This window comes from Sparus aurata, chromosome 20, assembly GCF_900880675.1.
Source record: "Sparus aurata chromosome 20, fSpaAur1.1, whole genome shotgun sequence".
Lineage (NCBI taxonomy): Eukaryota > Metazoa > Chordata > Actinopteri > Spariformes > Sparidae > Sparus > Sparus aurata.
Genome location: NC_044206.1, coordinates 18,566,975 through 18,581,279, shown reverse-complemented (window position 1 = coordinate 18,581,279; position 14,305 = coordinate 18,566,975). Strand labels below are relative to the sequence as shown.

The window sequence follows — 14,305 nt, the reverse complement described above, 5'->3', positions numbered from 1 at the left end:
TTCAAAATACCGATACTATAAATTATACGCACCACCAAACTGAAACAGACAAACTTATTGCAAATGTCATGCTTAATTATTATTCTCTATGGTAGATGGAACTGATTAGATACATGAGCCACTTTTGAAACTTAAAGGAGAACTTCGGTCGATTTAAACATGCAGCTTCATTGCTCAAGCTACCCTTGACTTGCCAGTACCGAAGACGCGAACAAATTTGGTTCAGCCATTACAGAGCTCCGTGAACGGAGATGTAGCATTGAACGCTAACAGCATGGGGTCAGAAATTTACACTGTGTTTTGAGCGTCTTAACATGCTCCACATCTCACACCAAAAGTTATGCAACATCATTAGACACCTTAGCACACAGCACGGTAGCGTGTATGACTCAAACTGAATAAAAAAGTAGTTAAAACAGTGTGTTTGTGCAAGGAGCTACTTACCTGTTTGTTGACATCCGTGTCTTCCGGTAGCTAGACCAAACTAGTCAATCCGTCGAGCGTGCACTTACTCCCTCACTGGCGGAGACGGAAACGTATTCCAGCATTTTCGTGCTTATGTTCATAATGTACATGTCCATGTTACAGCCTGTCATGAGCCATGAGCCTTACAATAGCCTGTTAAGCCTGTTAAGTGCACACTCGATGGATACGCTAGTTTGGTCTAGCTACCGGAGCACACGGATGTCAACAAACAGGTAAGTAGCTCCTTGCACAAACACACTGTTTTAACTACTTTTTTATTCATTTTGAGTCATACACGCTACAGTGCTGTGTGCTAAGGTGTCTGCTGATGTTGCATAACTTTTGGTGTGAGATGTGGAGCATGTTAAGACGCTTAAAACACAGTGTAAATTTCTGACCCCATGCTGTTAGCGTTCAATGCTAAGTCTCCGTTCACGGAGCTCTGTAATGGCTGGACCAAATTTGTTCGCGTCTTCGGTACTGGAAAATCAAGGGTAGCTTGAGCAATGAAGCTGCATGTTTAATTCGACCGAAGTTCTCCTTTAATACTGTAAAATTAGCTTAAGTGAAGCTACTTTCCTTATATTTCAGATTTTACTGGAAGTGTGCCTTTACTACTGTCCAGGAGCTGATTGGTCATCAGTGAAATTAAAGTACTGATCGACAAGTATCGAAAAAAGACATCTGTATGAACATCTGGTGGGATAATGGAAAGGATCCCTACGGAGATAGACCTTTCTATCCTTTTAGTTTAACCACAAACAGCCGCTATCAGACTTGCCAAAGCCACAAGACTCTATTTACAAAAAAAAACAAATAAAACTCATGAAAACCATCTTCATTTGTCTTTGCACTGTTCCAACAATCACTAACCCTGATTTGGTCGTAATAAACAAGTCACGTGTTGGATTTGAAAATATCGGGAGAGAAGCGAAGGAGGGGGAAACGAGCTCGTAGTCAGCCGGCAGTCTCACTCGGTGCTGGACCAAATGAAAAAAAATCACTGTTGCAATTAGTCACAATTTTCACAGGTAAGCAAGCAACACCTCGACACAAAAATGTTTATTTTGTGTGTGTTTCCAGCTGCTGATGGCGATTACTGGCGCCTGCTGAACCCCGGGGAGTACAGGGTAACGGCCAGGGCAGAGGGCTACAGCTTCGCCATCAAGAAGTGTGAGGTGGGCTACGAGATGGGCGCCACTAGGTGCGACTTTGTCATCGGACGCACCAACCTGTCGCGCATCAAAGAGATAATGGAAAAATTCAACAAGCAGCCCATCAGATTGCCCGTCAGGCAGCTCCAAGCTCGCAGGTCCAGAGCGAGACGTCTGGGAACATAATGACTGTACGAGGAAGGAGCGAGGAAGAATAAAATAAAAATAAACATCTGCTCTGATCAGACTGGGGTGAACTCCAAGCCCGGGGTTTGGACCCGTGTCAGATTCCTCCAGAGTGCTGTCAGCCGAATTAGTGTTTGAAGATGGAAAAATGTGGATTAATTTAAACGGGATGCCTTTGTTTTTTTTGGTTTTGTTTCATCCCCCAGGCATAAGCTCCCTCTGTGTTCACCGTTGTCAACTCATCTCTTTTCTCGATATCCAGCGTAAACCTTTAAATATTTCATTCTGTCAGAGTTTGTGTTCATGACCCGTGTTTTTTTTCCAATTTATAATCCACCCCATCATTCCTTGTGACATCATTGCAGATAACCGAATATAATCACGTTAGAAGTTATTTTTTTAAATAAAAGAAAATTGAATATATAAGTTACAGACAAGGCAATTAATGTTAACCACTGTGAGACTGTCTTTATGTACATACTTATTAACTTATGTAACACAGTTATGTAAACCATTACAAAAGCTTCATTACCTGCACCTGTACAAGTTTTGGTCCTTTTAGATTCAGTCGACCTTTTGTGCGTCACTGACTGTTTTTTATACACTTTGCTTTTGGCAATTTATTAAATAAAGACTGTTTGCACAAATCGAAATTGTGTGGGTTTAATTCATGTTTACTGTAAAATCTGACAAAGTGACTTTACTTTAAGAAATCGAGGGTAGTAGGGGAAGAAAAGTAGACTGATCATTTTGATTTGTTAGAACTTTTTAGCTTGTGAAATTTACATTTAATAGTCTACTTTACATGGTAATTCTTTGGTATCAGTTTCCTGACATTGTCAAAGTAAAGTCAAGTTTATGAATTGACAGTGTTGACATCTCTGGAAATTAATAAAGTCATACTTTATTCTGTGAGTACGAGTAACTTCCTCACAATTCAATTTCATCATTGCACTTTCTTATATGGTTCCATAATTCTCCAGACATTTAAAAAAGAGTTTCCTTTCCATTAATGATGTTATTTGGTACCAAATGAAGAGAAAAACATAGTTCAGTTTGTTAACTTTAACTCAATTAATTGGGTAACATACACTGTAAAACCTGACATAGTGACTTTACTTGAAATAAACGGACGAAACCGATTACCTCAATATTACCAATTAAAGTGGACTGATACTTTGTTAAGTTGTTAGAACTTGTTAGCTTGTACAACTTAAATTCACAAGTAATTTTCCCTGACTTTTCAACTTTTAAAAAGTACAGTGGGCTTTTAAACAGTGCTCAGCACAGCAGCTAATCAGCTTGCAAAAAAGTTTAATCAAAAGAGGTTATAATTGTTATTGTTTGTCAACAGGCAAGTTTAAAATATAGGAGGAAAAGTTTTTGGTTATTGTTACGAAACCATTTTCAGAAAATCATCAACCCATAAAATGAAGCACTACCGGGAAATTATTCCATAAAAATAAAATAAAAGATTACAATGTTTCTTTCTGAGAAAATTACCAGCCCATTAGAAACTAAATACCCCTAAAATAAAGTTGTACCAAATCGTATCAGAGGCCAAACTAATAAGACTGATAAAAAGAATGGTAAAATAATCATGACCAAAAAGTATAAAAGCAAAATAAAGTAAATTGATATACGAAAGAAACATGTATAAACATACAGATATGGGCTGTTAGAATATAATTAATCTTTCAGAAATCAATCTTTCTGCTCTCTCCTTCACATTAAACACGACTTCCAGTCACTGGAACTTGTCTGTAGCATATTAAAAGCGTATAAAAGTAGAAAGTGATTTACTGAGATGCTGCTGTTTATTTGAACGATTAAAATCAACTCCGAATCCACTCACTCACTCCTTCGTTGATTGAACATCCCTAATGGGAAATAAACTTCATCTCATTCCCACAACTTGGTTGTAATCACTGTGGTTAATTTTAAGCATCATCTCATTCGATTTCTGCACTTGTGAGATCGAATCTTCGGGAGTGCCGGGGAGGAAAGGCTCTAATTATCAGCGCTCTGCCGGGGCTTTTTTTTTCACAGATCGCTGCCTTCTCCTGACAACACCAGCAGCCTTCCTCCTCTCTGGCCAACATGCAATTAGAGGAAGACCTCAACCTCTTATCTCCTCCTCCAAAGGTTATTGAACAGAGGCTCACCCACCTGTCATCCTCTCAGTGCACTGGAGAGTAGAAGACATATCAGAGCTTGTTAATTTTACCGTGCTCTCTGCGGCTCCATACCATAGTCTGACGTCTGAATGTGCAGCTGAAGGAATGTACTTGCAAGTCATGCACATGGTGAGGGTGTTATGTACAAGGATTTTAGCAGCACCTGGCTTCAACTGAAAGTAAAATAAATCTTTATATCTTACAGATCACAGTGCTCTTGGTGGTGCATTCGAGTGAAGTCTTACATGCCAAATTGGCTTTGCATTTAACCAAATATAGAAGTATGTTCTCAGGTTAAAGACCACCAGAGTGACCACCATTACATTTGTATGCCTTACATCCAAATTTTAAGATTTTAAGTCATGAATAAATTGGCAAACTAGCTAGGTGAGACAGAATGAAAGAACTGTTGGATGTTTTTAAAGAAATAATATGTAGGATTCTGCATTTGATTATTTAAAAACAACTAGACCATTGATACACATGTTGTTGCTTTGTGTATTTGCATTATACCAGAAACTATGTTCAAACCAAGGAAACTCCATAAGTTTAATACCTAAATCTCTGAGCTCTCCTCCCGTCGGTAAACGGCTCCAATCAGCAGAATCCAAAGTGACTCCAGGTGTTTATTCCTCCAGCAAGTCTGGTATTGTATTTAAGCTTATGATAAAATGACCCTGCTCTTTACTTGATTTTTTTACCGAGTTTATGGTCTCAACTGCGGGTTTCAAGCCTGATGTTCATTTTTTAAATCATGGTCACAGACAATAAAGCAGACGTTGACTAGTCACTACCACTGTGTGTCCCCAGGTTCTCAGTCGGATCCAATCAGGATATCCTTCCTGTCTCCCCTCTCTCAACCAAATATGGTCACTTTTGGTGGCAAAAACCAAGATGGGCACTGACATGATGCCAAACTTGAGCCTCCAAACGTCTACAAGCCACTCTGTGACGTCACGGTAGGTTTACACTCGTCATCAGCCAAAGTTGAGACAAAGTCAGGGGGATCACCGTAGTTATTAGAGTTCATCCTGATCCTCCAGTAGCCGTTGAAACATTTCATACAGGGCCTCAAATGTCAATCTGCTGCTGACGCAAGAGATGAAGTCGGCGGATCAGTGAAGTCGTTAGGATTCGTGCGCTGGCACCATGAATGTCTGTACAAAATGTCATTGCAATCCATCCCTAGAGCTGCTAGCTTATGTCGCTAACACACAGCTATCCAGGTTTCTTATCTGTCCCATGGGTATACAACAACTGCTTTGCATCTTAGTTGAACGTTTGTTAGCACAGAAACTTGCTACTTTTGGGCCAAAATGGCAGTTGTCACCATTTATCAGTGGTGATGCTCATAATTAGGACTTGTAAGACAAATTGAGGTCCAAACTACTCCCAGATGGGCTGCAGACTGTCCCTGTGAGTAAGGAGGGCGAGGTGTGGCCGGGGGAGTGGTGCTTTGCACTGTAGCCGCTGTGGCCTGCAGCTGTGATACTGTGCAGATGTGTGGGAAGACATAGGCGCAGGCTGACCTTGCCAGCAGTTGAAAGGCCAGCGCTTCTTCAGAAGTCGCTCCAGCCTTTGAAGTGCAAGAGCGGCGGCCTGGATATCACGGGAGCGGGTCGCCATGCAGCGATGGTAAACCGGCTCTTAACCCTCTGCCGCTCCGGAGCCTCGGAGACGGATTAAACTCTCTGCTGGCTCGATGGACATCAAAGACGACAGGCAGATCAGCAAAGAGAGGGATGGCGGCTGACAAGTTTGCAGATTCAGTCAATTTAATCAAAACTTTCACTGCAAATCTATGCAGCGATTGATGAGATATGAATGTCTCAAGATCAATATTGGCTTGCTTTGTAAATCTGAAAACAACAAATCCTCATTAATCATGAAAAACATGATTCATCCACTGTTATCTCCTGGCTTAAGCTACAAAAAAGGGAGCTTACGTGCAGAATTAGAATGAAAGAGACTTAACTAGCACCAAATGCAAACCATGAGGAGTACAGATGGGCAAAAAACTTTGGTGTTGTTTGTGTGGGAGGCTGCCGCAAAGTCAAGAGGTGACTGCCCAGCGAGCCAGTATACCTTTCAATCTGCAGCAGCCCCGGCGCAGATGTTACCGGTTTGGTTAAAGAAGGAAACCGACTCCACCCACCTGCAGCAGAGAAGCACAGAGCACACAGGTCTACACACTGTGGGTGGAGTCGTCGCACACAACTGGAAGGCTGGAACAGGATTGCGTGCGATAGTGCCGCCACACAGGAGGTTTAGCAGATGATATCTAGTTAGTGAGAAGTGAGGGCTTATCTGCACACCACGATTAATTATAAATGCAACTGGAAAACACACAGAGAGCGTAACGCTTCGAAATCCTCCCAATTTGTTATTTTATCATCAAATTGTTCGGGTTTTCTCACAGTTTGTATAATTCTTTTTTATGCTGCACAGTATGTGGTAATGAATATAGAAAAACCTCTCTATAGCCCTCTGCTCAGGTTCAGTTTGCGCAGCTATGCCGGAGGTGCCGCAAGACTAACAGTAAGATGTCAGTAAAGTACAGTCTGTAGTTTCTGAAAAATAAACAGCTATTAGGGTGAGGCAGCTAAAACACTTGCTGCTGGGGAAGACTGTTGTGACACCTGGGCTGCCTGGGAAGAGGCCTCATCAGGCAGGGCAGTGAAAACACCTGTGGGTGTGTACCTGAGATGAGTAGGGCCTTAGAACTTTTGCTGGAAGAGATGAAAACGCAAAAAATGGCCAAATGGAATGGTCTGCACTGATGAATATGGATACTGATAAAACTAATTTCGCTTCAAGTACACTTGTGTTCTGAGTCACTGTCTCTAATCAGACTTCTGCACAGAGTAGAGGTAATTTTGGTATTTCTGTGACATTAATCCAGCAGTTGCGTATATGTGGAGCCTAATATTCCGATTATAATCATCCTAAAAGCTCAAACAGAATACTAGAAATCAGTGATGTGCACAAGGGGGGGGCAGGGGGGGCAGTCGCCCCCCCTCGTGGCCCAATTGTTGAAAAACGCACGCTAAAGTGCCCTCCTGAGAGCCAAAACGCGCGCTAAAGTGCCCTCCTGAGAGCCCAAAAAGCATGCTGAAGTACCCTCTTGGTTGGCAAAACACACTAAACTGCCCCCTTGGCTGGTTAAAACATGATAAACTGCCCTCTTGGGAGCCAAAACACACGCTAAAGTGCCCTCTTGGGAGCCAAAAGGGGGGCTAAAGCGCCCTCTTGGGAGCCAAAACGCGCACTAAAGCATCCTCTTGGGAGCCAAAACGCGTGCTAAAGTCCCCTCCTGAGAGCCCAAAAAGCATGCTGAAGTGCCCTCTTGGTTGGCAAAACACACTAAACTGCCCCCTTGGGTGGTTAAAACATGATAAACTGCCCTCTTGGGAGCCAAAACACGCGCTAAAGTGCCCTCTTGGGAGCCAAAACGCGTGCTAAAGCGCCCTCTTGGGAGCCAAAACGCGTGCTAAAGCGCCCTCTTGGTAGCCAAAACGCACGCTAAAGTGCCCTCCTTTTCACCCCTGCCCTTCAAAAAGTCTGCGCACGCCACTGCTAGAAATGCTCCGTATAAACACCTCAGTCAAAATAAACAGACACAAACTGAATACTAGAAATCAGTGATGTGCACAAGGGGGGGGCAGGGGGGGCAGTCGCCCCCCCTCGTGGCCCAATTGTTGAAAAACGCACGCTAAAGTGCCCTCCTGAGAGCCAAAACGCGCGCTAAAGTGCCCTCCTGAGAGCCCAAAAAGCATGCTGAAGTACCCTCTTGGTTGGCAAAACACACTAAACTGCCCCCTTGGCTGGTTAAAACATGATAAACTGCCCTCTTGGGAGCCAAAACACACGCTAAAGTGCCCTCTTGGGAGCCAAAAGGGGGGCTAAAGCGCCCTCTTGGGAGCCAAAACGCGCACTAAAGCATCCTCTTGGGAGCCAAAACGCGTGCTAAAGTCCCCTCCTGAGAGCCCAAAAAGCATGCTGAAGTGCCCTCTTGGTTGGCAAAACACACTAAACTGCCCCCTTGGGTGGTTAAAACATGATAAACTGCCCTCTTGGGAGCCAAAACACGCGCTAAAGTGCCCTCTTGGGAGCCAAAACGCGTGCTAAAGCGCCCTCTTGGGAGCCAAAACGCGTGCTAAAGCGCCCTCTTGGGAGCCAAAACGCGCACTAAAGCATCCTCTTGGGAGCCAAAACGCGTGCTAAAGTCCCCTCCTGAGAGCCCAAAAAGCATGCTGAAGTGCCCTCTTGGTTGGCAAAACACACTAAACTGCCCCCTTGGGTGGTTAAAACATGATAAACTGCCCTCTTGGGAGCCAAAACACGCGCTAAAGTGCCCTCTTGGGAGCCAAAACGCGTGCTAAAGCGCCCTCTTGGGAGCCAAAACGCGTGCTAAAGCGCCCTCTTGGTAGCCAAAACGCACGCTAAAGTGCCCTCCTTTTCACCCCTGCCCTTCAAAAAGTCTGCGCACGCCACTGCTAGAAATGCTCCGTATAAACACCTCAGTCAAAATAAACAGACACAAACTGAATACTAGAAATCAGTGATGTGCACAAGGGGGGGGCAGGGGGGGCAGTCGCCCCCCCTCGTGGCCCAATTGTTGAAAAACGCACGCTAAAGTGCCCTCCTGAGAGCCAAAACGCGCGCTAAAGTGCCCTCCTGAGAGCCCAAAAAGCATGCTGAAGTACCCTCTTGGTTGGCAAAACACACTAAACTGCCCCCTTGGCTGGTTAAAACATGATAAACTGCCCTCTTGGGAGCCAAAACACACGCTAAAGTGCCCTCTTGGGAGCCAAAAGGGGGGCTAAAGCGCCCTCTTGGGAGCCAAAACGCGCACTAAAGCATCCTCTTGGGAGCCAAAACGCGTGCTAAAGTCCCCTCCTGAGAGCCCAAAAAGCATGCTGAAGTGCCCTCTTGGTTGGCAAAACACACTAAACTGCCCCCTTGGGTGGTTAAAACATGATAAACTGCCCTCTTGGGAGCCAAAACACGCGCTAAAGTGCCCTCTTGGGAGCCAAAACGCGTGCTAAAGCGCCCTCTTGGGAGCCAAAACGCGTGCTAAAGCGCCCTCTTGGTAGCCAAAACGCACGCTAAAGTGCCCTCCTTTTCACCCCTGCCCTTCAAAAAGTCTGCGCACGCCACTGCTAGAAATGCTCCGTATAAACACCTCAGTCAAAATAAACAGACACAAACTGAACAAGATTTCAATCGTTTACAGAGGAGTAGTTTTAAAATTTGAATAAACCCATCAAATTTAACACTGACCTGTATAAACGATATCACCTGATTATTTTCCAGCTGTGTTCTTTCTGCGTGTGCCCACTATCTTTTCCCCAACATCTCCCCACTTGCACGAGATGGCAGCTTCCAAGGCAAACTGGTCAGCTTTGCAGAGCTTGTAATATAAACTCGTAATTTAAAATAACATAGACGATGAAGTCTAAGAAGTATGCATCTTCGGGACAGGGAGCTGATCCAACACACGCCAAAAGAGATAAAATACCCAACGAGGAAAAGGAATGCATGAGGTATCATGACTTTTGCGCATGTAACACTGCTGTCCCCATTAAATTCGTGATTGCACAGTTGACCTGAAATTTCCGATTGGAATGACCTTGATTGGACTGGAGGAATATTGTCCACGTAAATATATAAAAGTTGGAAGATGTTGCTAAAACCCAAAACGCAGCCAAAAAGAAAAATAAGGGTACAGCCACACATGTCGACCATCATCTGTTGGAGGCGAAATTCATATCAAAATTCACCTCCAAGCGCGGAACAGCAGAGGTCTTACAGGCCAAAATATTTGAAAACACCAGTGTGTGGCAACCTTGCTGAACACATGATGCCACTAAACACCAGATGTGCACCAGAAACTAACTTGTACTCCTTTCATTTCATGAAAAAAACATGTTGTTGACTTAGACGCCCTAGAAAATACAACAACAAACGGGCACATAAATGACACTCCGGAGCAGCAGCCACACATATGTCGTAACTTCCACAGTACCAATGTGCATGAGACATTTTTCTAATATACAGAGTAAAACAATAAGCGTATGGTGACATATGGGAGAGAGCCAAAGAGCAAAAGTGGAACAATGAGCCCCACATGTTTTTTTGTTTATTCATATATGAAACAGATGTCGGATTCTTTGTCACAATTTTCGCAAAATCAGATGTGCAGGCAGAAGCCGAGGTGAGGTTTGGAAACACAAAGCAGCATTCACGGTGATCACTCCAGCCTTGTTAGCAATTGGATATTTTTGTGGTTCGCAGAAACTCAACATTTATTCTCTGCTATCACTTCTCAAACCAACTGTTTTTCCAAGTTCCTTTCAGGGGCTGGAGATTTTGACTTTCGTAGGTCTGAAGTTAATCTCTTTGGATTCCTGGTCCGAGTCAAAAGGTTATGAAGAGACGAACACCAAACACTCCTTTTGTTTTTGCAGAAAGAAGAATCCACTTTTCACTCCGAGTTGCGGTTTATTGCTCACTCAGGGGGGTCAGTTGACCGAGCGGGTTGAGGCCAGCCATGATTAAGCCGCGTTTTACGGTCAGTGCCGCCCACCTGAAGATAATCACCGGCTCCCGGGGAGTGAATCAGCGAGCGGGATCTCGGTCATTTATAGCCGAGGCCATCTCGAGCGAGCCGCTGATGTTGTTTCATTACCACCTGCGCCGCGGCGTGAACAGAAAACATCGCCTTCCCTCTGGCTCCGACTGATCGCGGGTGGAAACAGTCAGAATGGCTTCGCATACAGAAGTTCTATCACTCTTGTCAAAATGTCCTGTTATTTCTGGTCACCTCCTGAAGAGACGAAATCCGCAACAGATTTATCCCACTAACAAGTGTCTGTGTCAGCCTGATGTAGCTTATAAGTCTGTGCCAAAGACATATATTGTATTTATTACTTAACTACTTTTGACATACTGTCACCTGTGCACTTTATTTTTAGACATACGCAATTTTAGGAACATTGAAAGAGAAAAAGGAAAACTCACATTGATTATAACATTTTGGTATTAAATTTTGGTGAATTTGTATTTTTCGATTTATTATTTATTGTTTTACTATTGTTAAAAGGACAAGGTGTCAAGTCAAATGACATTACGTTATGTTACGTAACTTTAAGATTATGTCAACATCACGATTATGATCTAAATTCTTTTAATTTAAAAAAAATGCGCCCACACTAGCATTTCCAAGGCATCTCAGAGACATTTGCCTACATTGAAACCATTATAATGCGATACCGACCAGACTTTCTTTTTATGGCACGTCAGTAACACACTGCCGTACTACGTAGCCTCAACTGTAACTGAATGGTTACTCTGCTGAGAGCTCTCCTGCCTCCTCGTGATCAATAATGCTGTTTTAACACAGACAAATTTACAATATGGTTCTTTCAATTTCAGCCCAGTCGCCAGAATACATTTCGGTAATGTACTTTTCTGTGTACCACAAACAGGTTCAGTTTTCCGTTTCACTCTCTGGTTTAAGTGAAGGCACATAAACCACTTAGGTAAGGGTTAGGAAAAGGTTGTGTCTTGGCTGGACACACAGCTGGACACGTCCCCAGGTCTTGTTAAAAAAATACAGTTAATACGTCACCACAGACATGGATGGAAAATTATCCCGAGGTCTCCTTGAAAGTATCCAGTGGTGTCATGTCACTGGTTAAGCAGCCTATCTTGAATGCGACTCCACCACAATCCCCACCACCTCCCTGTGTGAAAGTCAGGTCATAAACATCTGATATGAAACGTTTAGAAGAAATGGAATTATGGTGACACTTAGATGTATCAGTGGTTTGAAAGAATGTCAACTGCCATCATTTTATCCGAGCAGCCAAGACCCGAGGAGACCTGAGAGGACCTCCAGCCCCTTTTAGCTTCCAGAGGGGCAAAAAAATCTTCCGGAATAAGTTCCAGCTTTTTGTTTCAGACACAAATCTAATAATAGATGGTAGGAAAACAGAGTCTAGCTTTGAAAGTGTGGGAGCCGCGTCTCTGAGGGGCTGTTTTTGGAGTTTTCTCTGCCTCGTACTCAACAGAGCTTTAAATACCGAGTCTGAGAACACAGGCCCTCCCCCCCTGGAGAATAAGTCACAACAGTGAAAGACTTGCTTTGGTAAACTCTACAATTTACTTTAATCATCATGGTCAAAATCCGACACAGTCATCTTCCTCATTTTCACCGACATTACAATTACAATCACCATTTTTTTTTAAAAACCAAACAAAAAAACAATATTGTCACCTAATTAACAACAGATGGAAACAGCAGTTATCATCGTCAACCTTTCATCGCCATCTTTAGCAGCAGCAGCAGCAGCATCGAGCCGACGGTTTCAATAAATTAGGAGGTATACGTGACGTAATGATGAGGTATGTTACACTCAACTCACTGTCAGCTATCAACACCAGTTTGAAAACTCAATTTGCATTTAAAAGCAGCACATTCTGTAACACTTCCAACAAATGCCGTGTCGTCATAAATTACACGTACGCATATCAAAAAGACACAAAAATACTTTTCAAGTTCGTCATTTATCTAAATCCGTCAAACACATATTGTTTTCATGTTCAGCTTTACACCAATAACCAAATACAGTAGTCGTCATTTAGGAGAAAAAGTAACTACTCTACATCAGTGCAAAACATCGGCGAGAAGTAACCATGGAAAGCAGATTTAGGGTGCAGAGATACAGAGGCAGATTCCAGATGAGCATGTGTGTGTGTTAGTGGACAGCAGTGAATAAGGCAATGATTCTACTCAAGATGTGACCGGAGCAACTCTAAACCACTCTATCTTACAGAATTTAAGGCATAAGTCGTCTCGGAGTGTTGCACTGTACTACACGATGCGTCGTATATTCAAGACAACCGTTTTTCCTCTGGGTAATCCTCACATGTTTAAAGAAACAAAAGTGAAAAATACGCGTTTTTTTTCCTCTCACCTGCGGCGCAGTTTTACCATATAGATTGTGAAAAATACCGCCCATAGAGATCGTTGCCTCCTCTCAAACATGCTGGAACTAGATGGCACTCGGCTCGTGGTGCTCAAAGCGGCAAAAAACAATTCATTTGACAAACCCCAGAAATCATGAATTGGTTACTCAAAGGAATCCACAGACCTCGTTGTGAGCAGATTCACGTGAGGACTATGGACACAGGAAGTACTGAGGTGCTGAGGGGGCTGCAGCGCCCCCTTAAGTGAGGCATTATCAAACCCATTTTTTGATAAGAAGAAAAAAAAAGTGTGATGCATTGAAGTGTTCCTTTGATAGTATGTTAGCGTACGCATTTCCTATCAACTGTAATGTAAAATATTTTCAAATCGCTGTTAATATCTCTTAGAGATAAAGCTATCCTGGCCTGTCAGATTAACATTTTTACACACAAATTAGCACAATTGACTTCCAGCATCCCATTAAGAAGGAAGCGAGCATCTAATAACAGATCAGTGTGGATTATTTGGAGTGGATGGGTGATGTTTTCTGGAAAAGGGACATTGCCATTCATTTCCAATTTAAACTTTTGAGCACCACAAGTCGAGTAACGTCTTGTTCCACTACAGGCCGACAACTCTATGGGCGACATCTCCAAAACTGTGAATCTAGATGGATATAAGGTCAGAGAAAAAATATGTAACCTTTAAGCATGACAACAAAATAAGAAAGTAAAGATATACCACTTAGTAATTACATAATTGCTCTGATCTTTTCAGAGAGTGAACTGCAGCTACTCATATTTGGCTCACTGGGCATCGTTGATGATTTTGGCACTAACTCAAACACTGTGAATCCAAATCCGTCACAAATCACAGAGTGAACAGCGTCAACTAAAGATCAGATGTCCTTCAAGGAAACCTTCGTGTAATTCTGTGTCCTCTGTTTTGCTGAAGTAAGGCGTCGGAGCACCTCTAACTACAGTAAGTCGACTCTATAACAAGTGCAGCCCAGTCAAAAGCCCTCTGATACAGAGCTGCCTGTCTTCTGATACAGAATAAAACTGATATAATAGGTACAACATGTGGCAGGTCGGATAACACTCTGTAAGTCAAGAGGGCTCTCGGGCTTAGGCCTGTCTTCAAGAAAATCCGAGAAAACTACAATACTGGACAAGTAATGGGACTAACAAGTATACAGAATATGTATCTTTTCAATCTGAGGTCGAAAAGGTTGTACCGCCTTCCTTCATAGCTGTCCGACGCATTGAAAAATGCATACTGGTCTTTCTCAGAAACGCGATGAATGTCATTTTGATTTCCATGGAGATATTGAACTTTGAAGATGGAGA

General features: G+C 43.1%; 1 protein-coding gene across 1 annotated transcript in view; it reads left to right on the top strand.

The window, feature by feature from the left end:
• cpxm2 (carboxypeptidase X (M14 family), member 2) overlaps positions 1-2,458 on the top strand; it is a 33,748-nt gene extending 31,290 nt beyond the window's left edge. Inside the window, exon 14 of the mRNA XM_030399268.1 lies at positions 1,549-2,458. Coding sequence (XP_030255128.1) covers positions 1,549-1,805 — 257 coding nt within the window. The 3' untranslated portion in view covers positions 1,806-2,458. The remainder of the gene's footprint in view (positions 1-1,548) is intronic.
• The last annotated feature ends 11,847 nt before the right edge of the window (positions 2,459-14,305 follow it).